The sequence below is a fragment of the Rattus norvegicus genome, chromosome 1, assembly GCF_021556685.1.
Source record: "Rattus norvegicus strain SHRSP/BbbUtx chromosome 1, alternate assembly SHRSP_T2T, whole genome shotgun sequence".
In the NCBI taxonomy this organism is placed as follows: Eukaryota; Metazoa; Chordata; class Mammalia; order Rodentia; family Muridae; genus Rattus; species Rattus norvegicus.
The window spans coordinates 107,462,869-107,486,735 of record NC_141534.1 but is presented as its reverse complement, the minus strand read 5'-3'; the positions used below and the strand labels follow the sequence as shown (position 1 = coordinate 107,486,735).

Genomic DNA, 23,867 nt, shown 5'->3' with positions numbered 1-23,867 from the left:
GAAACAGGAAGAAACCAGAGCAGCAGTCATAGGTCACTGCGAGGAAGACTGGACAAAGACAGAAGCGTTTGGGCAGGTGGGAGAACATCTGTCTAGGGTCGGAAGTGGGTGGGGTGTGTGCATGCGTGGTCATATAGACACTATTTGTGTGCCTGCCCAGAAGGTGGGCAGTAACGGAGAAATGAGTAGATGGAGACAGGCCAGGGTGGGCAGGCAGGCCAGGCAGTGGCTAGCAGATGGCTTAGTTGAGTTTCAGCAGATCAGTTCTGAGTCCCTTCCCACCACCTGGTCACCCTGTAACAGCTTCAGATCCTGCAGGAACATGGTTACCCAAACTGCCCGGACCCAAGCCAGGGTTGCCACCAACAGCAAGGACCGGAAGGGAGAAGCAGGCAAACTCCACTGCTGCATGGGTGCCTTGCCTCAGGGCTATGAGGAAAGCACAGTGACTTTGATGCAGTGTCTACTCCTGGCATCTCCCTCCCACCTCCCCAAATACACACAGGCCCCATTTTCCTCCAAAAGTTGTTTTTGTCTTTTTTTTAAATAATGTGAAAATGTCACGCGAAGGTTTGAATTAGAGGCCCCCTCTAGGGGCCAGGCTTGGGGGAAGGGGAGACGCAAGATGGGGGCCCAGGTTCCTGAAGCCAGTGACCCTCATGAGGCCAGGAGGGGCCTCTGCTGTGCCAGGGGCTCTGGGCCCAAGAGTTCAGTTCAGTTCCAAGAAGTGTGGCTGTCCAGCGATGGGGCTTCCTGCCTCATGTGGCTCCGAGGGGGTCGGGGGGATCAGGGGGATCAGGGGACTCATCTGGGGGACTTGGGGGAGGGCCTGGGCCTCCCATTTGGCACATGGTGGAGGAGAGGGAGGGCCCAGCCTCAGGCACCTCCCCAGAGGCTGTGTCAGTGTCGGGGGCAATGGCTCCATCGTCCACACAAGATTCTGCTCGCAAACCCTCTTCTTGGGGTGCAAAAGGGCTGGGTCTTTGGGGAGTCAGTTCTCCACGGGGCCTGAGAACAGAGAGTAGAGAAAGGATGGGAATCAGGGGAGAGAGACAGGCTTATGGAAACCAACTCATTCAAGGCAAAGGCCCAGTAAGCGGCACCATCCCTTCCTCTCTGTCCTCATCCAACTCTGCTCCAGACACACTGCCCTCAAATGGTCCAGATACCATTCTACTCCAGGGTCTTTGCATCTGCCATTCCCAGGGTCTGACATGCTCTTCCTAGGGAGTTCAGGCCTCCTCTTTAGTGGTCTTCCACAACTACTCCGGTTTACCTTGTTACCCTGGGACAGCCTGGGTTACCACTTGCTTCCTCTTAACTTTTTCTCCAGCATCCCTTCCTGGTATTGAGTGTTAACTAAATATACCAGTTAGTGAGGAGGAACGTGGTGTCTGCATGCACCATTACTGCATAGGCTGACTATGGGGCCTGCGCTCAGGTCTGGGTCCTGGCATCCAGTCTGTCACACAGTACCTTCAACAAAATGTCGCAGGTCCATCCCCCAGCCTTCCCGGAGATGACAACCTGACTCGTTCTCTGGACCTAGAGCACCAAGGCCAGTGGGGTAAGGGGTCAGCCCCTCCCCCGTTTACACCTCTGTGCTGACAGCTCGGGTCTGGCCATGTTGAGGCACCAGAGACCATTTCCCTCCTTGAGTGGAAAATGTAGCCCTGCTCCTTCTCAAAGTACATGGGATGAGTCCCTCACTCAGGACCCAGCGTGAGGATGCAGCATGTGGAGTGCCAAGGGGCAGCCACTGTGCTCTGGGGAGATAGACATGTTCAGAAGCTGCCCTACCCATGCCTAGCGGGAGTATCTGTGAGAGTAGGCAAGGATTTGGGGCTTCATACCACTGGGCTCTCCATCTCCACTCCTGGTGACTAAGAGTGAGGTCACCTTGCCAGCAGCCTGGATCCTGACTCACTATCTAGCTGATGTTCCCACACCCTGGACCCACCCTGCCCTGTGCTCGTAGGGGTCCTGAGGTTAGATGGGGATTCAGTCCCAATCCTGCCTTTACTGCCCTGGACTCTGCTTTGCCCTCCTCTCTCCCTGTGCCTAGAGCATAAGCCTCCCCTCCTTAGACTCCTGTCCAGCCTCTCCTCAGGCACCCGCCTCCATTTGATTCCATTCTTAGGCCCTTCCCTGCTTACAGTCCTTCATGGCTCCCTAGCACCCTGTGGGCAAAGTTCTAAGTCCTTTACTCTTTATTTACTTATTTCTATAGTAGTATTATATATTTTGGTTTTCCAAGACATTGTTTCTCTGTGTGGCCCTGGCTGTCCAGGAACTCGCTCTATAGACCACGCTGGCCTCGAACTCAGAGATCTGTCTGCCTCTGCCTTCCAAGTGTTGGGATTAAAGGCGTCCACCATGCCCCCAAGTCCTCTGTAACTTGTCCCATTTATTCCCACAGCCCAACTCTGAACCCTGAGGAGCCCCAGGCCTGCCTTCTGCTTCTCAAACTAGCTAAACCCTCTGCCTCCATCTGTTTTGCAGGGTGTTCACAGCCCTGGGTCAGTAACACCATCGCATGACCACCAGGCGGCATGCCCAGGGGGGATTAGGCCATTTACACCCTCATAACACTCAGGAGCAGGATCCAATCTCATCCCCATTCTATGGATGAGGACGCTAAGGCAGAGAGAGGCTGGCCAACATCACACAGATGAAAAAGGAAGGGTTAATTCTAGAACTCAGAGGATTTGGGGAAGAGGGATAGAGATGTTCCTAACCGCTCCTTCCTCACAAACCTGGGCGTTCAACATAGTGGCCAGCAGGGGGCAGGAGAGAACTGACTTTCCATCAACAAAAACACCCAGCAGACGCTTACCCCGAAAGGGCAACAACACTCAGGACCAGCAGCTGGGGCGCAATTCCGGCTCTACCCTCCTTTCTAGGAAGTGCCTCAGTTCTTTCTGTAAAAACCGTGGAACTAAAATCCACCGCCAGGATCCCAGTGAAAATTAAGCGGGTAGCAATATGGCAGGTCGCTGTGAGTTCGCTGATACTATAGTGACTCCTGTCTCTGGGTGTCTGCCATATCCTCCTCTGGCTTTAAGTGCCCTGGGAGAGGGTATGGAGATCCATCAAGGTATCTGAGCTCAGAAATGGGGAAGATAGGCAAGGGAGTGTGTACGTAAGGATCCTTAAAGCAACAGAGATGGGTGTAACGGTCCAAGGATGTGACTGGGAACCAACTGGTCTGAGCTAGGAGATGCCAATGTGACTGAGAGGGTGAACCGAAGAGAGAGAAGCAAGGCAAGGGAGGGTAGGGAGGTTGGGGAGGGGTGGGACAGAGTCTTCTGGAAGCACTGTACCTGCGGGCCGGGCGTCGGGAGCCCGGGCGGGAGGCCCCGGGGTCTCCAGCGCAGGTGAGACGGAGAAGCGGGAGAAGCACAGGGGGGGGCCTGGTGGGGGGAGGAGGGGGAAATCCTCCGCCCACTCGAAACTGCCGCCTAGGAAGAAAGTGAACTAGACTTATACACCAGCTTTGCACACCAGCCCAAGGCCTTTAGCCCTACCCTTCAGCGAGGTCCCATCCCTCCCATTTCAGATATCCCCCATCCTGCCCTCCTCGCTCTACCAGCCCCTGCCTTCCTGAGCTCTTCCCAGCTCTAGCCTAGGAGTGGATAGACTCCTAGATCCAATCCTCTTCTTCCAGGTCCTCCTTAGCCCTGCCCTGCCCACAGGACACGCCCATTGCATAATAAGGCCACTCCCTCCATTCGCAAGCCCCGCCCTCTCGCCACCCAAATCTTGGGTTCCGCCCCTCACCAAAGCCGCTGTCGTTGTTGGGAAACCCATCTCCTGGGGTGGTGGGGTGGGGAGGCGTCGGGGGCGCTGGGGGCGTTGATGGCTCCGTGTCCCCCTCGGGGGTGCCCTGGACGCTCAACTCGTTGGTTGGAGTCTCCTGTGAAAACAAGTGAAAGGACGATAGGGAACCTATTGTCACACCCCAACCACCGCATCACCTAAGAGAAGTAAAACACAACGTTATTGCTGGGGCTTTTGGCACCCCAGTTTGTAATTGCTGACATTGTATTGTTTGGAGAAGTAAATGGAACCTTCTCCTGCCTTCCAAGGTTCCTACAAGCCCTAATCTCACTCTGGTCTTTGTTCCTTAACCTGGCTATAAAGCCCCGCCCAGCTCAGGAATTCCTAAATTCAGGGAGCACTTAACCCAAGACGCAGTTCTAAACCCCGCAGTGCCACCTCCAAGATCTGGGCTGCAGAGATCCAAACCTATGTCTTGGAGCTAACAGCCTGCTCCTGTAGCCTCCCAACCAATCGCTCCAGCCAAGCGATCGAGCACCAAGGGACAATTACCCCAGTCCCCACTCAAACTCTCAAGTTCCACCTTGAGCCCGGCAAGGTGGGGATCGCCTTAATTCCAGCACTCAGGAGACAGAGACAGGTGAATCTCTAAGTCTGAGACCAGCCTGGTGTACAAAGTGAGTTAGTTCCAGAACAGTCAGGGTTACACAGAGAAATCAAGATGCATATGAATCCCTGAGTTCCAGGCCACCCTTCTCTAGAAATTCCAGGACAGCCAGAACTATACAAAGAGACCTGTCTCAAACAAACAGACAAATAAAATGTAAAATGTAAAATGTAAAAGTCTTTTGGTCTCAGTGACTGAACCCAGAACCTGACTCTGTTTTCAATTATGGCCTCAAACTATGGAGTCTCACCGCCAGGTTTATCTAGCGAGGCTCAGGCAATAAACCCCTTTTTTCCGTTCAGGCAATAAACCCTTTTTAGAATATATAATATGGAGATTTCAGGTCCAGGTTACTTTGGCATTCTTATTTATTTGAGACAGGATTTCAGTATGTAGCCCTAGCTGTCCTGAACTATTCAGATTACATTAATTATAGATTGTCTCGCCTCTGCCTCCTGAGAGCAGAGACTACTGATCTGGGCGACCAAGCAAACTCACTCCATTTTAAAACTCCACGTGATAAGGTCCGCCCCACTTAAAGCCCAGCCTCAAGAGGCTGGAGATGCAGAGAGGCTAAGGTGTGGTCCTCTTCCTGACTACCAGAGTTTGTTGTCCAGCACCCACATCAAACACCTCTTTTCAGTCTCCACCCACTGAGCTTGCTACTTGCACTAGAAGATGCAAATCCCTCTGGGCCCGCCCCATTTACCTGGACCACCAGGAGGTCCACCTCCCTCCAGTTCTGACGCTACCTGCCCTAAGTGTCCCCCCCTCACCTGGTCGAAGAGGTAGACGGTCACGTCCCCGTGGAAGGAGACCATCTTGCGCTTCCTCTCCAGTTCGCTGTCCTCTGGCTCGTCGGCCGCGCGTGGAGACTTGAGCAGCCCCCGCAGCGGGCGGGCCGTGTCCCCGTCGGCGCTGCTCACCACGACGGGCACTGGGGCTTCCCGCGTCCTCCCGGGTCCCCGAGAGCCCGCTGCCTCCTCGTCCTCCTCGTCCTCGTCCTCGTCCTCCCCGTCCTCCTCCGCTGGCCCCGGCGCCCCCGCCCCGCCGGCCTCCCCGCCAGCTGCCCCTGCGTCCGCGCCCTCCCAAGGTGGCCGCCGCGGGCCCGGGCCCGGGAACGGCGTGAGCGTGAGCGGTGGGAGCGCCAGCGAGAGCCGGGAGAGTTTGGCTGCAAGGGGAGAAGACAGGTGAGCTCCTGCCCGGGACAATGAGTCAGGCTCTGCCCACAGCTCTATGCAGAGGGGCTCCCGAGGGCCTTTCTGTGTGCAGAGTGAGAGATTCCTCCCCACTGCAAGGCATGATCTCAGCACTCAGAGCAAGAAGCTTCTTCCTCAGCATCTGAGCCTCAGGCCCCTTGTTCTCTCCATTCTGAACCAGGCTCTTTAAGGACTCCCTATTTTCACACACCCCGACCCCACTCAACATTTATATATGCCATTCCCTCTGCCTGAAACTGGGTCTCTCCCGTTCTTCAGCTCTAGGGGTCCCCAGATCTGAGCCACCTCTAAGAGTCAGTCATCCATGCTCTGGCCACACATCTGCAAAGGACAGCAGCAGTTCAGCCCTGGTTAGTGTGCCTGGCCTCGGAACACAATGGCCCTGGCCCTCATGCAGCTTTAGGTCTGTGCTCGGAAGTGCTCACAATCCCTGGGGTTAACGAACCAGTTTTTCCCTGCAGAAGGGGAGTTTCCTTCTTCTTTTTTTTTTTTTCTTTTTTTTTCTTTTTTCTTTTTTTCGGAGCTGGGGACCGAACCCAGGGCCTTGCGCTCGCTAAACAAGCGCTCTACCGCTGAGCTAAATCCCCAACCCCGGGAGTTTCCTTCTAGGCCCTTGGTTGTCATCTTCTAGCACTTTCTCTGTCCCCAAGGCCACTTTCTTTTCTTCCAGTCCCACCTCACTGTTGCACTGTGTCCCTCAACAAGCACATCCACCTCTCTGGGCCACTGTTTCTCCCAGGGAAATGAAAAGGCCACTCCTTCCTCCACCCATGGGAAAGTAAACCACCCGCAGGCACTATGGTGGGTGACAGACAGTAGGGGGCAGAGAAGGACGGTGTAGGTGAGACCCATTGCAGCTCTCCAAATACACCATCTAGTGCCCACCTCCATCCTCCCCTGCCATCCACGTGCTCCTAGCTCCTTTACTGCTGGCTCAGAAGGTGGTGGGATTAGGAGCGCTGTGGCACCATGCTGTCAAGACGCATGGATGCCCACAATAAGGATGCAGTGACAGCCTCTAGTAACACGAAGGCTTCCCAGGGAGCGGAAATTTGTGTGGGATTTTTTCCCTGGGTGGAAGACCTAAGCCATTCCTAGCCTCTTTTCAGCCAGTAGCCCTAAGGCAACCCAGACTCTCTGAGGCATTTTAGTTCACCTAGTAGTGCCATGTGACCCGGTGTCATCTGAGACACCTGAGTGGGGTGCCAGTGCAGAATAGAAACAGGGCAGTATGCTCTGTAATGTTTCAGGAACTTGGGAGGACACTATCTCCCATGAGGGAGGCGTCACCATGTGACTCACCTTTCTGCCCTTAGCCTCTCAGGGGCTCCTCACCCTGTGCTACCCTAACACTTGCCTACTACAGGGGCCAGCACAAGGCCTGAGGCCCCCTGGGGTCCAGCCATGGATACCCCAGGGCCTGACACATTGGAGAGACTCTTTAGTTTACTGCTTCCTTTAAATTTTTTTCAATTAACATCTTGTTATTTATTTATTTTGGTTTTTTGATTGTTTGGTTGGGTGTTTGTTTGTTTGTTTTTGAGACAGTTTCTCTGTGTAGCCCTGGATTTCCTGGAGCTTACTCTGTAGACCAGGCTGCCTCTGCTTCCTGCTGCTAGGATCGAATATGTGTGTGCGCTGCCACATCCAGCCTTTTAATTAAAAATTTTTAAGTTTTGCTCATTTATGTCTGTGTGCATGTATTTATGTATGTGTGTAGGCACACATGGACCACAGCATGTGTGTGGTGTACAGGTAACAACTATGGGACTTACTTAGTTCTTTCCTTCCTCCATGTAGGCCCTGGGTATCAAACTCAGGACAAGTGCCTTCACCAGCTGAGCCATCCTGCCTGCCTTCAAAAATGTGTGTGTGTGTGTGTGTGTGTGTGCGTGTGCGTGTGTGTATAGGACAGAAGACAACCTCAGGATTCCTCCACACCATCCACCTCTTTTGAGAAAGGATCACTCACTGGCCTTGAGTAGCTGGGCTGGAGTTCTGAGCCCATCACCACACCTGCTTTATGTGGCTTTAGGATCAATATTTCACCTACTGAACCATCTCCCCAGCCTTTCTGTTTTGTCTGAGTCTAGCTCTCACTATATATCTTTGACTGGCTTGGAACTTGAAATGTAGCCCAGGCTGACAACTATCTTTTTGCTTCACTCTCCCAAGTGCTGTCACAGAGATGTGTGACACACTCTTGGTTACTCTCAACTTCTTAGAGCCCTCACATGGCCCTGATTGGCATCACCAGACCTCTGAGCTGGCTACAACCATTCAAACATCCAGAACTCGATCTAAATAAATAAATAAATAAATAAATAAATAAATAAATAAATAAATAGCAGCCAATGCGACAAAGAGCACCTGTGGCCTTCCTGGGAGTGGCTGTTCCTAGACAAGGGGCCTCCCCTGCCTGTTTTCCTAGCCCTCCCCAATTCTGGGTACCTCCTAGTTCCTGACTTGGAGACCCCCACCTATACAAGCTTAAATAATAAAGACAGGGCTCCATTACATCCCAGAGCTCAATGGTGACAATTTGGCAGTAACTAAGGACTTTGTCAAGGCCTGCCCCTCACAACCACCTAGCCAGGTGGTGGGAGAGGGGGGTTCCCTGTCATTCATTCTTGGCAGGTGGAAGAAAGTGAGACCCAGAGCAGTAAACACTGCAGATGGGAACACAGCCAAGGCCCAAGGTACAGTGACCCTTGGGTAGGCATTCAGTATCAGCCCATCCACTTTCCTTCCCGACCTCCTCACCTTTGATCTGCTCGCTGTTCCCCTGAGGTGGTCCCAAGTCCAAGAACAAGCGTGGCATCTCCGGGCCCTTCCTCTCCGGCTTGGGGGGGTCCTCGTCTACGTTGGGGGCCATGTCTCCGCCGAGCCTGTTGTCTGGGACCCCTGGCTCTTCCTCTGGGGCCACCTCCGGCCTGGCCTTCAGGGGCACTGGCTCCGGCCTCCTCTGCTGGGCCCCCAGTGGCTGAGGCGGAGGTGGCAGTGGTCTCGAGTTGTCTACCCATCCGGCCTTTGCGTCCACGGCGCTTGCGGGGCCGCCGGCGGGGACCGTCCCCGCGCCCCCCGGGGCTCGGCCCCCACTCCCGAGGTCCAGCTTCCCAGCCCCGGGGGCTCTCGGTGCCCCCCCACTCTCGGGGACTCTCCACTCGGTCCCGGGGTCCGGGTTCCCGCTCTTGGGGACTGGGCCAAGCTGGCCAGGGGCCATCTCCAAGCCGTTCTGGGGCAAGACTGCCTCGCAGGGCGCAGGGGCTCGATCCAGCAGCGTCTCGGGAGCTAGACCCCCAGTCTCGGGCATCTTCTCCCAGGGTCCTGGGACTCTCCGAAGTCCAGTCTCTGGCGGCCTCTCCGTGTTCCTGGGCAGCCTCAGGACCCCATTCTCTGCCACCTTCTCCTCGATCTTTGGGGACATCAGAACCCCATTCGCCAGCACCTTCTCCCCGGCCTCTGGGGACATCGGCTCCCCATTCACCAGGGCTCTCTCTCCTCTCTCCGGAGATTCCAGGCCATTCTCCGCCACCTTCTCCTTCATGTCCGGGACTCCTGGCTTCCCGTTCTCCAACACTGTCACCCCGTTCACTGGAAGGCTCCTGCTGGGGACTTTCTTCCTGCTGACCAGGGATGTCAGGTCCCTGTTCGGGCCTGGGCCCTTCTCTCTGTTCGCGGGGCTTCTCCCCGCCTTCCTGGGTCCTGTCTCCCCGGGTGTCGACCCCTTGTCCCCTAGGAGGTTCTTTGTCACATCCTCCCGTAGGGACATCAGCAGCTGCTCGGTGCTCACCTGAACTACAAAGGTTGGCTTCTCCTGGGACCCTGGGAGTGGGAGGGGACCCGGGTCTGGGGGTGGCCGGGGCGCTCCTGGGTCGGGTGGCTCGGGGGGAGCCCGTGGCCGAGGGACCCCTTCCTCCTCGGCCGGCCCCCCACCTGGGAAGGCTCCCTCGGGGGAAAAAGGGGTCTCGGTCTCGTAGCCGCTGTCCCCCGGCTTGGGGCCCGGAGACGAGAGGCCTGAGCCTGGACTGGCCAGGGCCGACGGGGGGTCGGGGGACGCGGCCGGTTCCGCGGAGGCCCGGGGAGGGGGCGGTGGAGGGGGGGGAGCGGGAGGTGGCCCCCGCCCGGGGTACTGGGGCGCTGCGGCCCCCATGAGGGGGTCCAGAAACTCGAGAGGGGCTGAGGTAGGGGGGACCAGAGGCAGGTCGGCCAGGGAGCCCCGCTCTGCACGCAGAGAAGAGTCGTCCTCTGGGGGGTGGGGACAACCAAGGGCAGGGTGGCCCCCCCAGCCGGCCACAGCGTCCCCCCGTTCCAATGGCAGGCAGGAGCAGGGACCCTCGCGGCTGCATAAGGGACAGGGCAGGGGTCCCCGGCGGCTGGGTCCCCCTCCAAGGCTGCTGCTGTCCTCGCCTGGGGAGCTCTCTTCCTCCTCCTCTTCCGCCCAGGGTGCGGTACCCTGTTCCCCAAGCACCTCGGCAGGATCTCCTGCCAGGGTCTCTCCTGCGCCCCGACCCTCGGGGTCCCAGCCACTCAGGAGGAAACCACCTGATCCCGAGGACTGGGCCGGGAAGGGTCGGGGCGCAGGGAAGAGGGGGGAGGCCCAGGTCTCGGACACCAGCTGGGGGACCTCGGAGGGAGCCTGGGCGGCCTGAGAACCGGGTACTCCTGGGTCCAGCGGGTCCCAGTCGTTGGGGAAGAGGGGCTCTGGTGGAGAACCATGCTCCTCCAGGCGGATATAGTACTCACTGCTCACCGAGGGACTGCGTGCGCTGATGACCGGCAGCACGCTAGGGGTGGACAGTGCCTCATAGAAGGGATTGGATGGATTGGTGTGGGGTGCAGGAGGCGCAGAAGCGGGCTGCCAGGGAGGTGCTCCCCCACCCCGGCCTGCACCACGGCGGGCCTTCTCCCACAGGCACTCAAGGTTGAGGCCACGGCTGCTCTCGGTGACTGTGAGTACATCATCTGGGTCAGCCCCGGGGAAGCCATCCAGAAGGGGGAACTGCGAGGACAGGGTCCCCGGGCGTGGCGCACTATGGGAGGGGGGCCAGGGCCAGGGGAAAGGCCCATCTCGGGGAGGGGGTGGTGGAGGAGGGGGTCTGGGAGGCCGCTCAGACAGCAGGTAAGTGAGTTGCAGCTGCAGATCAGAGGCCGAGGGGCGCTGGGCTGGTGGCCGCCAGCAAGACTGCAGGATGTCATACCTGGGGACCAGTGAGAGGATAATGAAGAGGGGAAACGTCCAGACGAGTGGGACAGAGGCCAATAGAGATAGCTAAAGACCAAGACCCGAGGCAGATGGAGTCCGAGATGCAGAGAAAAACAGAGGGGCGGGGTTGGCCTCGGGGAGGAGAGGGAATGAAGCAGAGCTTCGATGTGCCACTCCCCTGCCTCAGTTTGCCCACTTCAGGCATCAGGTAATGGGGAAAGGTGAATTCATGGATGCTCAGTTGCTGGGATACAAAGTTTGGGAGTCAAGTGCCTCACCAATAGTCAGCATAGGGCAGCTTGAGCCTGGGTCGGGCCAGCTTGACGTGCTGCTGGCGGACAACAAAGGCCAGGACCTCCTCATCGGATAGGTGACGATAGGGCTGTGCCCCAAACTCGAATAACTCCCAGAGTGTCACCCCCAGGGACCTGTGTGGAGGTCAGAAGTCAGAGGTCAGGGAGAAGTGGAGCCCCATCCCCCCCAGGCAACAACCATAGCCTCACCAGACGTTACTCTCACGGCTTTGATCCACTAGCACAAAGCTGCCGTGCAGCTCGCCCAGCAGCTCGGGCGCTGCCCAGCGCAGCGGCACCCATAGGCGCTCGGGTGTCAGGTAGTAGTCTTCCTAGGGGTGGGCGGGGTCAGCAGGTCAGCAGGTGACACACACTGATCCATACGCATAGACACATTCACAAGCTCTGCCCACCTTGTAGTTGCTATGCGCCAGCCCATAGTCTCCAATACGCACAGTCAGGTCTGAAGTTAGCAGGCAGTTGCGCAGCGCCAGATCGCTGCGGAGTAGGGATGGGGGAGGCGGAGTGAGGAGAAAGCCCTGCCCACAGTGCGATGTCTCTCCTTCCCTTTCACAACTCTGCACATCTTGTGCGTGCGTGCGTGCGTGCGTGCAGGTACCTCCTCTCCTAACCCCTTCCTCCCCCACCTTCCCCACCCGCCCCCCGCCCCTGCCATGTTCCTCCTCTTCTTCTGGGTCCTTCCTCTCCTGACCCCTCATCTCCTCTGGCTGCTCCTGTCCTGACTCCTCCCCTGAATCCCGCTTTCCTCTACTAGTTCCTCCCCCTCTCTCCTCACTCCTCCACCTTCTTTACTGACACCTCAGTCTTCCCTCTCTCTTCCTCTGTTAGCACTGCCCACCTTTCTCCGGTTTCTTCCCTCCCTAGACTCCCTTCTTTCTCTCTCCTGACTCCTCCCTACCTTTCAAAGCTCCTTTCCTCCTGACTCCTCTCTCTCCTCTCCCCCTCCCCATCAGGGTCTCACTTTGTATCCTCGGCTGTTCTGGAACTCGCTATGTAGACCAGGCTGGCCCCAACTCTGCTGGGATCGTCCTGCCTCGGCCTTCTGAGTGCTGAGATTATAGGCCAGAGCCACCACAGCCGGTCTCCTCCTCTTTCAGCTCTTCTCCTTTCCTGAAATCCCGCTCTACTTTCCTGCTCCTCCCCCTTTCCTGACTCCTCCCCTCCCCTGACTCCTCCCCTCCTCTGACCCCTCCCCTTCCTTTCCTTCAAAACTTCAGAGTGCCTGCCACTTTAGAGTCCTTGCTTGCTCAGTTCTTCCCCGTGTCTCCTGCTGTGGGTGCACCCAGCTCACCTGTGCACGTAGTTGTGGGAGTGCAGGTGTGCCAGTCCTCGGGCAATCTCTAGGCCCATCCTCTGTAATGTCCGAAGGTCTCGTGGGGGAAGTTCAGGGGACATGCCTTCAGGTGGCCGCTGGGCCCGAAGGTATCGCTTCAGGTCCCCCTGGGAGGGAAACAAGGGCACTTCAGCACATTTTGAAGAGAGCACAAAGCACCCCCTGCCCCACATTAGACAGCCAGCCCCTCCAAGCCTCAGTCTCCTCTGCTGCGTGCGTCACTTACACAGCCTGGATATGTAGCTTAGTTGGGTCAGATGCTCACCACTCATGCATGATGCCCGGGATTCAACCCCCAGCCCCCAAAATATAAAAAGTCAAAAAGGAATGCTAACACAGTCACACAGGTGACTGACTGCAGGGATCTGAGACCCTGGAGTCCTGAGACCAAAGCTGACTTGTAGCTCCCAGCAGCCACTCCCCCTCCCCAGACCCCTCACCAGCTGGCAGAACTCCATGATCAACAGGAAGGGCAAGGTCTCCACACAGACACCCAGGCACTGGAGGACGTTGGGATGCTGCAGGCTCCTTTAAGGGACAGGAAAGAAGCCTGTGTCTATCATACAGAGCCTTGCCTTGCCAAACCCTCTCCCAGACATGTAGACCTGACCTGAGTACTACACCTTCCCTTCAGATTGTCCCTGACCTCCCACTGGCATGTTTCCAGCTCTCTATGGCTTCCCAGTGGCCCCACGAGATGCTCACTGGTGTTCCAGTTACTCACTGGCCAGAATCTACTTTACCCAGGCTCTGCTCGGGGCCTCTGTACTTCGAGCCCTTCTCTATGGAGGGGGGGCGCCTCTCTCTCTCCCTCTCAACTCTGGGTCTCCCTACATAGCCCTGGCTGTCCTGAACCTACCTACGTAGACCAGGCTGGCACCACACTCACAGACATCCACTTGCCTCTGCATCCTAAGTGCTGGGATTAAAGGTGTGAATCACCACACCTGCCTGGCCTTCACTGTTTTTTTTTTTCCCCTTTATTTTATAATCGTATAGAATTATGTCTACATAGGTGTGTTTATGTATGGGTGTGTGCCTGCGAGTGCAGGTACCCATGAAGGCCAGGAGAGGGCATCAGATCTTCTGGAGCTGGAGCAAAGGGCACTTGTGAGCCATCTGACTACTTACAAGGTTCCCAGAACTAAACTCAGGTTCTCTGAAAGAGCAGTGCACAGTCTTAACCCCTGCACCATCTCTCCATGGCTTAGGCCCCAGCTGCAATCGGTCCCCCCAAACGGCTTCACTGCCTCTTCATTCACCCTTGCACCCGAATTCTTCCCCAGTCTCCCAGGGAAGTCACCCTGACTCCTTTGCTTATGTCCTCTGATGGATGGCAGTGGCTCCTGTACCTGTACGAGGCTCTGGACGCGCTGGGAGAGGGGCTATTTGTCGTACAGGTGGGTCGGCTACTCTATGTTATGGAGGCTGCTTGGGAACACACCATCCTCCCGCCTCGGCCTTCGGTGCTGAGATACATGGTAGGTGGACCAGGCAGGCCTGCTGCTTTTACTCCAACACTTAGACATATGCTTGACTAGGCTTTCACCCTCTATCCCAGCTGTGACTTCCAGCCACAGCCCAACCCTTACTCTCCGTTCCCTCTTACTGTAACCAGCTTCCCACAGTGCTTTGCTAGACTGCCAGCTCCTACAGAACCCAGACTCCTCAGTCTTTCAAAGTGACTCCTACAGACCTTTCCCCTCCTCATGACCCGCCTTGTTCTCATACTCCAAACTGCGTGGGGCTGGTAAAGATGAGTTCTATCTCTAACACTGCCCAGTAGATGCCAAGGGTTACTTTGGCACCAGGGCCAGCAGGGCTAGTATCTGTGTTACAACCACAGCCTGGCTGAGGCCTCAGCCCTTCCCCTCCTAGGATGAGTCTGCTGACATCCTGCTTGGGGGACAGTGCCTGTCACATGCTGGAACCTGAGGAATGACAGGAAGCAGCGATCTAGGGCAATGAGGAGAGAAAGCCTGGGATTCACCACAACTCTGTGAGGCAGAATATAGACCAGGGTGATCCAGAAGGGGACAGAGGATCGGAGAAGTGAAGCAACTTGCCTAGTGCCACATAGCTGGGATTTAAGTTCAAGGTCTATGTCTGGATCAGTCTGCTGAGGACTGATGGAACTTGTAAAACTCAGAGGTGGGAAAGACACTGAGCAGCCAGTCAGCCTGTGCTGTCCCAAGAGATTTCTGACATGGGTCAGCTATGAAGCACCTGAAATGTGGCAAGTGTCACTCAGGAAGTGAATATTTAAAGTCATTTGTTTGTAGCCTAAGTTGGCTTCAAATTCCTAGAGATCCTCCAGCCTCAGTCTCCTTCAAGTTCTGATTGCAGGGGTGAACCACTGACTACATCTGGTGTTCTGGACTGATTTCATTTTATTTAGCCTAAATTTAAATAGTCATGGTCTAGAGAAAGGCCTAGACAATACGCAAATAGTAAGGCAAAATTAAGACCCCAGCAAGCGTATACACACACACACACACACACACACACACACACACACACACACACACACCTTTTAAGACAGGGTTTCCTTCTGCAGCCCAGGCTGGCCTCAAGCTTACAATCCTCCTGCCTCAGCATTCTAAATACAGTTGAAGGTAACACCCACCATACCTGTAGAAGGCCCTCCTAACCTGGGCCTGGGACAAGGGCAGGCCTCTGAGCGAAGACTACAGGGAGCATGAACCCCCAGTTCTGCATTAGACAGGGCAGGTAAGATGTGGTAGTCTACAGAGCGGGAGAAGCAATAACGAAGGCCTTGGGGCAGGAAAGCAACTGTGGTATGTGTGGGGGCTGGAGGGAAGGGGTGGGAAGCGGGGGTCAGAAGGACAGAGGCAAGAAGATTGTAGTGTTCGACTGTGCAGGGCCAGTAGGCTCGAGGGAAATGAGACCGCACCCTGGGAGCACGAGGAACCATGGGAGGTCTTGCTTGGAACTATGCTGGGCCAGACTCTAAAGTTTGTGTCTTGATGGGTGAGCCGTATACACTTCCTAAGATTGGAAGCTCACTACATCCAAGTACAACAATGTGTGTTAAGAACAGATGCCTAACCAGGGTGCTTGTAAGTCTTTCCTCACAGTGGGTAAGGGAGGTAGGGCAGGCTCGGGGATAGCTTTGTCTTAACTGTGGCTGGGATGAAGATACCAGGTTCAGAATCCTGGAACCACTTCCCCATGCCGTCTCCAGCTTTCTCTAGGGAAGACCCAAGACTCCAGGAGGGAGATCCCAGCACCAGAGTCACACAGCCAGAAAGAAATCTAAGACCAGAAGCCTGATTTGACACCACACTGGCTTCCCTCTACTTCCGAAACTCACCTCCTCCACCTGGTATTTTGTTTTTAGAACCCCTGTCCATGGACATACCTGTAGGGCTGAGCCTCTGAGATGAACTTGCGCTGCTCCAGGGGCCCTGCACTAGCCCGGAGTTCCTTCACCACCACCTGCGCTGGCGAGTAGTCTGAGAAAACCTCCCCGAGGATCACCTGATCAAGGAGTCCTACGATCAATGCCGACCTGTGCCTAGCCGGTCCCCGGGGCAGCTCCCCATGTTTCAAACTCCCAACCACTCCCAGGCCTTCCCTTAATGTCCCACCTCCCTGTTCCCCTACCAGACACGGAGTGAGAGACTCACAGGCCCAGAATCCGATGCACGCAGGACGGATGGAAGGATGGACAGACTGACGGACGCGTGGAGAGCCGGGTGGCGAGGCGGAGTGGTCAATGGAGTGAGGAGGGAGGCGCTGACCGACAGATGTGGGGGTAGGTGGGTGGGAGTGGGTGCGAGGTGGAGGTGGAGGGGCAGGCTGAAGGGCATGGGACTGGGGAGGCCAAGAGCAGATGACAAATGGGGTAGACACAGAACAGGAGCACATGCCAGAGATGTATGGATAACCCCTCTGCCTCCCACCCAGGCCCCTCACCTTCCCAAACCAGCCGCTGCCAATCTCCTGCAGGTAGCTGAGGTGCTGGCGGCTCAGGCCCAGGGGGGTGCTGATGTCTGAGGAGGGGGCGGGAGGGGAGGCCCTGAGCTTCTCTCCTATCAAGGATGCCCCACACCACCACAGTGGGAGGGGTCTGAAGTCAGAGTAGACAACATTCTCCTTTTATTGGCTGTCTCCAACATTCCATAGCAGGGTCCAGCCTCCTCATTGGTTGCCCATGAGATCCCAGAGCCCAATCAGCCCTTCCCTTTGGCAACCCTAGCTCCAAGCCTGGTTAGTTGGCTTATAGACTGGCTCTCAGGTTAGGGCCATCCTGCAGGATTCTCTCGGATCTGGTGTTTTCTACAAGATGGTGTGTGTGGTTTCCCTATAAGTTACTTCCACGAATCTAGGACTCTGCCCTCTGCCCTCTACCCTCCCTGAGCCACGAAAGAAAACCCTCAGTGTTGGGATCGAAGGATCCTGGGGTGTAAGGGGCAGTACCTGAGTGTGCAGGCTGCGGGGCAGGCATTGGCAGTGAGACCTCTGCCAGCGGCAGAATATAGACATCAGGCAGCGACTGTGAGGAGGAGGTCTCCTCCGCAGGGGGGGTGTACTCCCCAGAGCAGTCCTCCCCTTCCGGATTCTCAAACTCCTGGGGTGCGAGAGGTGAAGAATGGGAGCATCGGGAGGAGGGTGCTGAGACGCCACCATCCTGCCTCCCTTCAGTTCACAGGCCTGTCCCTCAAATCCCAGCCCCATCCCTGCTGGTGTGCGGATCCCAAAGCCCTAGGTCTTAGGAGTGCTCTGGGACCTCCGGTCTCTTTGCTGCCTGGGGTCTTTCTCCCAGGTTAGTCCTAGGGCACCTCACCTTGAAACGAACATCACCCCGTTTGCAACACAGACAGGTAAGGAGGAGGAAGATGAAGGCCAGCAGACCCGAACAGGAAATGAGGACCACAGCGTAGGGCGGAGCCAAAGGGGCCCGGCTTAGAGCGAATCCATCTGTGGGCACAAGGCTGGGCTGGGGTCTGGGCTTCAAGACACTGGCTACCGGACTCCATGCCCCTCCCATCCTGGGCTAGTCTCGGACTACAACCCCCATGATGCTCCGAATCCAGGGGCCCCTTGGCAGAGGAGCCAGGTGGTCTAATGTATTGTGGGAGTTGTAGTTTAAGGCCTTCCCAGGTGGTTGGGGGTGGGGTCCCTTCTCTGGTTCCAATCTGGGACCCACCCCCCCACCCCAAACGCATCCCGTAACCCGGATACATTCCGGTGACTAGCAATAGTGAGGCCTGGAGCTCTGAGAATTTACAATATGCTACCATAGACAGCTTCATGACCACCATCCCCAAATTGCAGGCTGTTGGAAGGTATTTGCCCCGAGCTGAACCCACTGCCCACCCCACACCTGAAGAGTGACTGAGAACTGTTCCCTTTACAGACACTGGGAACACAGACTTGTCCTCTAGCCTCAGTCTCAGGCCTGAGGGAGGGGTCTCTGCAAAGCCTCAGAGCTGTGTTCCCCTTAGAAATAGGGTCTCTCTTCCCCAAAGGCCGCGGCCTTCCATCTCCCCGCGCACCCGTGTGCACTCGCGTGCACATGAGCTCACATGCACGCTCACAAGCACGCACTCGGCCCGCAGCCCACTCCCCACCCGCCCTGGCTGGTCTCCCTAGCCCTGCAGACCCGCTTGTCCCCAGGGACTGCGCACAGGTGCCGGGCGGGCCCGGTGGGGGTGGGGCGCGAGCCATGGACCGCTGGACATACTCACCCGGGTGCGCTGGGGACGCCAGGCAGCCGGAGGCGGAGACGGCCGCCAGGAGGATGAGTGCGCCGGGTGCAGGCATCTTGTCCAGGATGGAAGGGAGGTGGAGGAATCGGCGGCTGGGGAGGAGGGGGGGCGGGCCCTCAGCCCCCAGCCATGGGGACCTGCTCAACCCTGGCCTCCCCCAGCCCAGGAGAGGGGCGGGAGATGCAGGACAGGGGGAGGGAGGGGTTGCTTACTGTTTCAGATACCCCCCTCCCCCTCCTCGAAAGGACAGACGGATGAAGGGATGGAGAGGCGGACGGAGAAGAGAAGCTGGGGAGCCGGGGTTGCTGGGGTAGGGGGGAGGGGAAGATGGGGGGGGAGAGAACGAGGGCCCCGCCCCCGAGGACAATCGGGATTGGGGGAGCAGAGAGCCTGTCAGAGGAAGGGTGGGAGGAGGAAGGAGGGAGCGTTGTCATGGCAACTGGTTCCCGGTTGCATTGGCTGCCAGGCGGGAGGGGAGAATAGGGAGGGGGAGGAGGGACAGAGACCAACAGACCCTTGGAGGGGGGCAGGGTCCACAGTGCGTGGCCCTGACACCACTGTGACACAACACTGGTGCCCACACGTGTGCTACATGCTAAGATGCAGATATCAAGCCCACACAGCCTACACACAGCTGACACATGTCACAGGAACCTTCACAAGCGCATCTCATACAAAGGTGGACAGCCATCAGCAAACGGAGACACAGACACGTCACACACAAAGACACAGGGACAGACCACACTGAGAAGGCATAGGCAGTCCAGACTCTGGTTGGTACAGATTCACCCAGCCACACAGGAATACCCCAGCATCACATGCACGCACACGCACACGCACACATGCAACATAGAGCTCCAAACACAGGGAGCTATCACAAAGATCCATTCAGACCCTTTGGGACACGAGGAGGCATGCAGTCACTAACTGATATTCCACACAGGCAACAAAGAACACACAGAAATCACTAACTCAACACGTAACGACAGCTGCATGCACACAGATACAGGCTAATCAGTCACATATGTGAACACACAGAAACAACACATGCATGTATTCAGGCACTAGGTATTCACACTGCTCACCTTCAGGGACAAACGCATATCACATACATGCACACGGGAACACACACTTCATACATGCAAAGCCACATAGCTTATGCAAAATCACAAATACAGAACAGGGACACAAACACACCCTGTGCAAAAGTACAGTCACACGTATTACACACAAAGGCACACCACCTACCTAAACAGACAGCACGAATGGACACTCTTTAGACGTGATTACGAGGACTCCTTATCCACTGCAGCCTCACATCACATACACCAACACACATGGGCACAAAAGATGCATAAGCGTAGTTTATTTCATGTATTTATTCTTAGCAGGATTTACTTTGCGCCAGCGTTTCCCAAGATTTACGGTATTACCTTCCAATCATTACAACAGCCCCCGAGACAGAGGCTTTGATCATGCCCAATGTATAGGTAAGGAAACTGAGGCACAGAGGGAGACAGTCAACTGCCCCATGCACGGTACAGGGGATTGGCAAAGGTAAGGCTGGAACCTGGTCGGCAGGGACACCGACACATCAGACAAGACACACGCACACAAACACACAGACACACACACACATCACGTGCCAGGCTGCAGTCTCGGGGTCCCACCCTACGCGGCGGCACACAGAGCTGCAGACACACCCGGAAGCGCGGACTGCCGCTCTCGGCGAGGATGTCTCCATGGTCCAGGAATACCTGCTACTCGTCCCCCTCAATGAGGCTGGACCGGAGCTGCGCGCGCAACACTGCTCGCTGGGGGCACTGGAAGGAGGGGAAGCCTCACGGTGGGCTCACTGGAGAAACTGAGGCAGGATCATCGTGGAATGGAGGATCAGAAAGGTACAGGGAATGGGATTGGAGTGACCGGGAAGTGAGCAAGCAAAGCGGACCCCCTGACTGAAGAACCAGAACCTGGAGAAAGGGAGGCTTACAGGGAGTTGTGGGCCTGCGCAGGGTCTTCTGGGAAATGCAGTCCTTGTTGGTCCAGCTGGAGGCTCAGGTTGTGGGTTGTTCCACCTGCAGGGGTTTTAGCCTGAGGGTGACAGGCCGGGCATTGGCTACCAGTAATAAGGTCGGATAGCTTGCTGTTAGTTCATAAGTTCACTCAACAAATGTTTAAGTACTCTCAGTGTGATTAGTTCAGCTGTGTGCCAGAAGTCAGGACTGCCGGAAGAAGCCGGCTTTGATGCCCAGTTCCTCAACCACCAGCTAAGTTTTGTGTGTATTTGCTTTGTGGAGACAGGGTCTCACTGTACCCAAGCGCTACTGGAACTTCTCTGTAGCTCTAGACGTCCACGAACTAACAACAATCTTCTGGCCTTAGTCTCTTGAGTGCTTGGATCACAGGTGTGGGCCAAGCCACATTTTAACAATTATTATTTAATAATAATATGTATCGGTAACATATTACTGATATATTTTGTCTTTGTTTATTATTATTATTGTTATTATCATCATCATCATTATTATTAAAGTAAGGTAGAGCCGGCAGAGTGCACCTCCTGAAGAGACCATGTCAAGGATTTTCTCAAGGCTTTGTTCAGTATCGAAACCCCAGGACCAGTATGTCTGTGCCTGCCCAGAGCTCTGTCATGGGCATCTAGACTAACGAAAGCATTTGGAGACTGTTAAGACCACTCCTGTGGACTGTTCAACTGTGTGCTTAGGGCATATTTTGTTCCCAAATTTATAACAAAATTTAGCTTAGTGGTAGAGCGTTTGCCTAGCAAGCACAAGGCCCTGGGTTCGGTCCCCAGCTCTGAAAAAAAGAAAAAGAAAAAAAAACTTTGTCAAAGAATGTGATCCACCTGCTTGTGGATCCTGGATGCTGGGATCAAAGGCATGGATCAACACACAAGTGCTCTTAGCCACTGAACCATCTGCCCAACCCCAGCCTGGAAGGTTCACTTTTTAAGCTGGCCTCAAACTCTCAACAATCTTTTTGTTGCCTCAGCTTCCAAAGTCCTGGGACTGCAAATGTCAGCCGCTCCACTGAGTCTCTGCAGTCATGGCAAGGCACCAGCCTCCACACTTCACAAGACCCAGAGAGATCACCCTCAGGCCAGCTGTCACATCTCTCCAAGGAAGCTGGATTTATGTGGGGCAGGCGTCTCTGGGAAGGAGACTGATGGGAGAGGGGAGGGAAGGGGTAACCCAGAAGCAGGTCAAAGAATGTTGTCAGAGGGCACAACCCTGTGGGCAGACTTGGCACATCCTGAGGTCAGTGGGAGGCTGTTTAGCCAAACTGCTGGGGAATAGGAAGCAAGTGTCGTCACAGGATACACTGGGTGGAAGGCATTCGGGTTGATTCTCAGCCTCCTGGCAACTACTGAAGGATACTGAGCTGTGGTGTGCAGGACCAGACAACTGCAGTGAGAAATGGGGCTCAGGGAAGAGAGACAGCAGCTCCACTAGCTGTGGCCAGCAGGGCAGAAGAGCTTGAAGGGTCGACAAGAGGAATGGGGCGTAGCCCCCACCTCTGATGTTGGGGCCTGCGAGGCAGCCTTAGGAAGCAGCGTGGCAGTTACTCAAAGTGCTAAACACAGGCACCATGAGACCCAGCTAGTTCACATAAAAACTTGTACTTGCGATCCGTGGTAATGCATGCTCAGAGTCGTCAAGCTCGAGAGGCAGAAGCAGGAGGATCGGGAGTTCAAGGCCGGCCGGAGCTTCTGGAGGACTTGGTCTGTGCTTGCTTTCAGTTTTGTTTTGTTTCTTTTCTTTTCTTTTCTTTTCTTTTTTCTTTTTTCTTTCTTTTTTTTTTTTTTTTTTTCAGAGCTGGGGACCGAACCCAGGGCCTTGTGCTTGGTAGGCAAGCGCTCTACCACTGAGCTAAATCCCCAACCCGTTTTGTTTCTTTTTGAGACAAGTCTCACTATGTGGCCCGGCCTAACCTCAAATTCACAGAGATCTGCCTGCCTGTTCTTCTTGGGCACTGGGTTTTGTTAAAAGTAGGCACTACAGATTTGCTCCGCCTTTTGATTTGGTATCGCTCAAGCAAACGCAAAGAAACAAAGCTAAAAATCCCAAACCCTGCTCAGAAACGTCAGACCAGGGGCCTGTCTGCAGATGGGTGGACGGACATGATGTCCTAGTCTCGCAATGGATGGGGAAACAATGGAACACTGATCCCTGCTTAGTGTGAGCAGGCCTTGAAGCTATTACCAGGAGGGAAAGTCCCCAGCACAACAGCCCACACAGAACCCTACTTTCTCTGTCACCATCTGACACACTACGTCTCTCCCTCCTCCAGTTTGGTTTGGCATTTTTATCTATCCCTAGTTTCCCATTTTATTCCTGGTGCCTAACAGCGAGTCCAGCACACACTGAGTGTTTGATGGATGTTTGCTAAAGTGAAGAATTTGTCATCATTTGCTGTGTGGGCCAATTTGTTGCCTGATCCAGGCCACAGCCCTCCTGTGGCTCAATGACTTGATATCTTGACTGTTCATTCCAAGGATGGGCAAAGGGTCTGGGGACATGAGGCTATATTGGGTCAGGGTCCTTTGGGAAGGGGCTTTTAGTGAGGATAGCATTTGGGCTGCTGGAACGGGGTGAAGCTGGAACAGGATAAGAAGGAAGTCCAGGGGCTGGGGATTTAGCTCAGTGGTAGAGCGCTTGCCCTAGCAAACGCAAGGCCCTGGGTTCGGTCCCACTGAAAAAAAGAAAAAAAAAAGAAGAAGAAGAAGGAGGTCCAACTCATAACTCCAGGAAGTGTGGGACAGCTAGAGGCACTCAGGAAACACCCACTGTCCCTAAACCTCACAGTGCTGTGGGGTAGTCACCAGACAAGACTGCCCAGATACGGGTTTAAGACAATGGGAAGTCTTGATTATCTACTGGTGACCGCGCTGGGTGTTCGGGATCCCAGTACAGCCCCAAGCCTTTCTCGGGGTGAGCTTTTAAGAACAGAAACCATGTCCTAAGCTGACATACATCAGTTAACAGGAGCAGGTAGCCAGCAGCAAAACCACAGACGTGAAAAGGCAAGGCTAGTGCACTCACACTGGTCTTGCTTTTGTCTTTTGCAGACAATGCAGTCTTCGTGCTGAGTTTTACAACCTGAATGATACTCCCATCGTGGACTCGGTCCTGCTAAGGCTTAGGGCCCCAACACCACAGGGCGTGCGAGGGGCTGGGGATTTAGCTCAGTGGTAGAGCGCTTGCCTAGGAAGCGCAAGGCCCTGGGTTCGATTCCCAGCTCCGAAAAAAAAGAACCAAAAAAAAAAAAAAAAAAAAAAAAAAAAACAACAGGGCGCGCGATATGGCCCCATAGTCTCAAGTATCTGTGAATCTGTAAGTCAGTCTGTCCTCCCAGCTCCCAATCTACCCATGCTTCTCTTGTCTCCCAAAAACCCAAAGACATCCTTCCATCCACAGAGCACTTAACCTCTTCATATTTCTCTTTTTAAAGGATTTACGTGTTTGTTTGTTTGTTTGTTTGTTTGTTTAACGTGAATACACTGTTGCTGTCTTCAGACACACCAGAAGAGGGCATCAGATCTCATCGTACATGGTTGTGAGCCACCATGTGGTTGCTGGGTGGGAATT

The 23,867-nt window shown here is 55.3% G+C and overlaps 2 protein-coding genes across 2 annotated transcripts in view; one reads left to right on the top strand and one right to left on the bottom strand.

Moving 5' to 3' along the window:
• Positions 1–511: 511 nt before the first annotated feature.
• Positions 512–18,569, bottom strand: Lmtk3 (lemur tyrosine kinase 3). The gene is made up of 15 exons (NM_001447269.1): positions 18,235–18,569; positions 17,331–17,464; positions 16,964–17,114; positions 16,460–16,536; positions 15,903–16,021; positions 12,961–13,048; positions 12,479–12,627; positions 11,580–11,664; positions 11,377–11,498; positions 11,152–11,301; positions 8,431–10,868; positions 5,224–5,618; positions 3,781–3,916; positions 3,324–3,461; positions 512–1,008 (listed from the first exon to the last, which is right to left on the bottom strand). The coding sequence occupies exons 1-15, from the start codon at positions 18,308–18,310 to the stop codon at positions 992–994; spliced, it is 4,275 nt and encodes a 1,424-aa protein (NP_001434198.1). The 5' UTR covers positions 18,311–18,569; the 3' UTR covers positions 512–991.
• A 1,344-nt stretch (positions 18,570–19,913) lies between these two features.
• Positions 19,914–23,867, top strand: part of Sult2b1 (sulfotransferase family 2B member 1) — a 61,134-nt gene continuing 57,180 nt past the window's right edge. The window contains exon 1 of the mRNA NM_001039665.2: positions 19,914–20,156. Within this exon, the coding sequence (NP_001034754.1) occupies positions 19,990–20,156 (167 nt within the window). The 5' untranslated portion in view covers positions 19,914–19,989. The remainder of the gene's footprint in view (positions 20,157–23,867) is intronic.